At 53.2% G+C, this 2,500-nt stretch overlaps 1 protein-coding gene across 1 annotated transcript in view; it reads left to right on the top strand.

Moving 5' to 3' along the window:
• Window positions 1-2,500, top strand: part of kiaa0825 (KIAA0825 ortholog) — a 101,366-nt gene that overhangs the window by 30,615 nt on the left and 68,251 nt on the right. The window contains exon 10 of the mRNA XM_083673968.1: window positions 1,494-1,684. Coding sequence (XP_083530094.1) covers window positions 1,494-1,684 — 191 coding nt within the window. The remainder of the gene's footprint in view (window positions 1-1,493; window positions 1,685-2,500) is intronic.

The raw sequence follows: 2,500 nt of genomic DNA, 5'->3' as shown, positions 1-2,500 counted from the left end.
GGTGATTCATTCAGTAGACATCTGATCCTCTATGAGGTTTTGTATTGTGTTTGTTGCCTTGTGTCTGCTATAGTGAGTCAAAGATGTGTTTTTGAGTTCGCATCGCTACAGTTGTATGTCTTTGGTGCACTGGCCGATGGAATTGAGCGTGTGGGGAATTGGAGAGTTACATTAGACTTGGAGCTCTCTCTCTCTCATGGTAAGACCCCCTGCCCTCTCATATCCACCCCAACCCCCCTGGCCCATGGTTGGACTCCCAGCTCTCACGTCCACATCTGGGGCTCCCGTGCTGCCCTGAGGGCTCCAGGGATTGAGCCGTCTGCACTGTGCCTGTCTGGAAATGCTGGTGGAGCCCCCAGCCTCCCCTACCTATAGTTCTGTATGCCTCCTAAACCAACCCAGACCCCCTCTCTCCCCCCTCCCCCCCCCTCTCTCCTTGGGCCATGAAGGTCAGACAGGCCTGCTGTGTGCAGGTGTGTGTGTGGGGGGGCTGGGGGGCCAGGGGTCTGGGGGCTGCCGTGCAGGCATGGGCGTCTGGGCTTTCTCCCCTGTCCTGGAACCTGGATCCTGGAGCTCAGAAAAGACAGCCCAGCTCTTCTGGCCCAGACCCAGTCCCTCTCCCAGCAAGGCCCAGCCACACGTGCAGCCCCTCCCAGTCCAGGTCCAGGGGGGTCTGCTGGGTCCAGAGGCGGAGGATGGGGGCCTAATCCCGGACGTACTACGGTCACGCTCTCTGTCCAGCACCGATCCCTAAATGACTGGCTCGGGGGAGGAGGGAGGGAGAGGGACTGGGGAGGAGGGGGGAGTTGGCTGGCCTTTGCTACTGCCTCCACACACGGCATTACAGCAGACTCCATCCAGGGATCATTAGGAGATGTCAGACATGTTGGTCATAATCTCTCTTTGGTCACACTACAAACCTAAGAGCTGTTTCCTCTCTGTCTGAGAGCAATTAAAGACGCAGGAAACTAAGCAACCAAAAATCTCTTTGCCTCTCTCTCTCTCTCCCCCCCCTCTTCTCTCTCTTTCTCTCTTTCTCTCTGCTTTACTGCATGTTCTTCTCAGTCCAGATGACTCTGACCCGATGTAAATCCCAGTCATGTTTCTATCATCTCCTTTCAGGATGTGTGTGTGTGTGTGTGTGTGTGTGTGTGTGTGTGTGCGTGCTCATGCGCGTGTGTTTGTGTGTGTGTGTGTGTGTGCGTGCGTGCGTGTGTGTCAGTAATGTTCCAGACTGTTCCTCTGGTGTGTGATGCCTTCCCCAGACCAGGCTTTAAGGCAGGCTGTGTTCCTACAGAGGCCAGGTGCAGAATGCAGGTGGCATGACCATGGGGCCTACAATGTGTTGACAGCACTGTCTCTGTCTCTCTCTCTCCTTCTCTCTCTCTCTCTCTCTCTCTCTCTCTTTCATCTCTCTCTCTCCCTCCCTCCCTCCTTCATCTCTCTCCCTCCTCTCTCTCTCTCTCTCTCTCTCTCTCTCTCTCTCTCTGCAGGGCGAGCGGTGTTCATTCTCGGTGCAGATGTGGTACTACTTCCTGGTTGGCTTGCGTAGCGACCTGTGGGCAGTCCTCCCTGCGTGTGTGGGGCGGGAGGTGCTGGGTCAGGTGGTCTGTGAGAGCCTGCAGGTCCTGGTGCAGAGGTACTCCAGGGCAAGGCCCTCCTACAGGAGGCACCTGCAAATCAGGTACAGTCCACCAGGGGGCGTCACAGCATATCATCATGTTACACACCAAACTATCGGAAAACTGATAAAAAAACCGTATATACAATACAACCTGGCAAGTCTTAGTCCATTGAACTATGGTACTATGTTGTTAAAGAGGTTTATACTTACTCTGACTTAACTCTTGTATGTACAATATGGAAGCCATAAACATTGCCGGCGATATAGTTCAAGTTATTTGTATCTGTATATCTATATATGTAGAAATGGAGGTAGAAATCGGGCTCATTGTAATACGTGGAACGGAATATGGAATGGTATTGAACATGTGTGTTTGATACTCCCTTCCATTTTTTACAATGAGCCTGTCCTCTGATTTCTACCTCCACCAGCCTCCCCTGTTTTACAGCATGACTTCATCACATCCCATGGGTTTGACTTTGTGATGTACGGTACTAAGCTGAGGATCTGAGTTCTGGTCCTCTTCCTTCACTGCTGGCCCGGGTCCACAGTGGTCCTCTTGGGCCTGGTGTGGGGGTCTGAACACAGCATTAACACATACTAAACACACGCTCCGTCACGCCTAGGTCTCCACCTCCTCAACCCCCACCACTGACGGATGATCATATACAGGTCGGCCCTTACGCGTGTGTGTATGTGTGTGTGTGTGTGTGTGTGTGTGTGTGTGTGTGTGTGTGGCGTGGGGGGGGGGGCGGGTTACCCAGTGTCAACAGTGATTCTGGTTTTCGTTTCCTGATATGTGTGTTTCTACAAGGTTAGTGTCTTCAGAGGCCAGGCCGCCCAGAGAGTCGCTTCCTCCGACACATGGAACCCTCC

Source organism: Argentina silus (assembly GCF_951799395.1).
Source record: "Argentina silus genome assembly, chromosome: 7".
NCBI lineage: Eukaryota > Metazoa > Chordata > Actinopteri > Argentiniformes > Argentinidae > Argentina > Argentina silus.
Note: the sequence above shows the minus strand (reverse complement) of the source record. Positions and strands in the feature narration are given on the sequence as shown.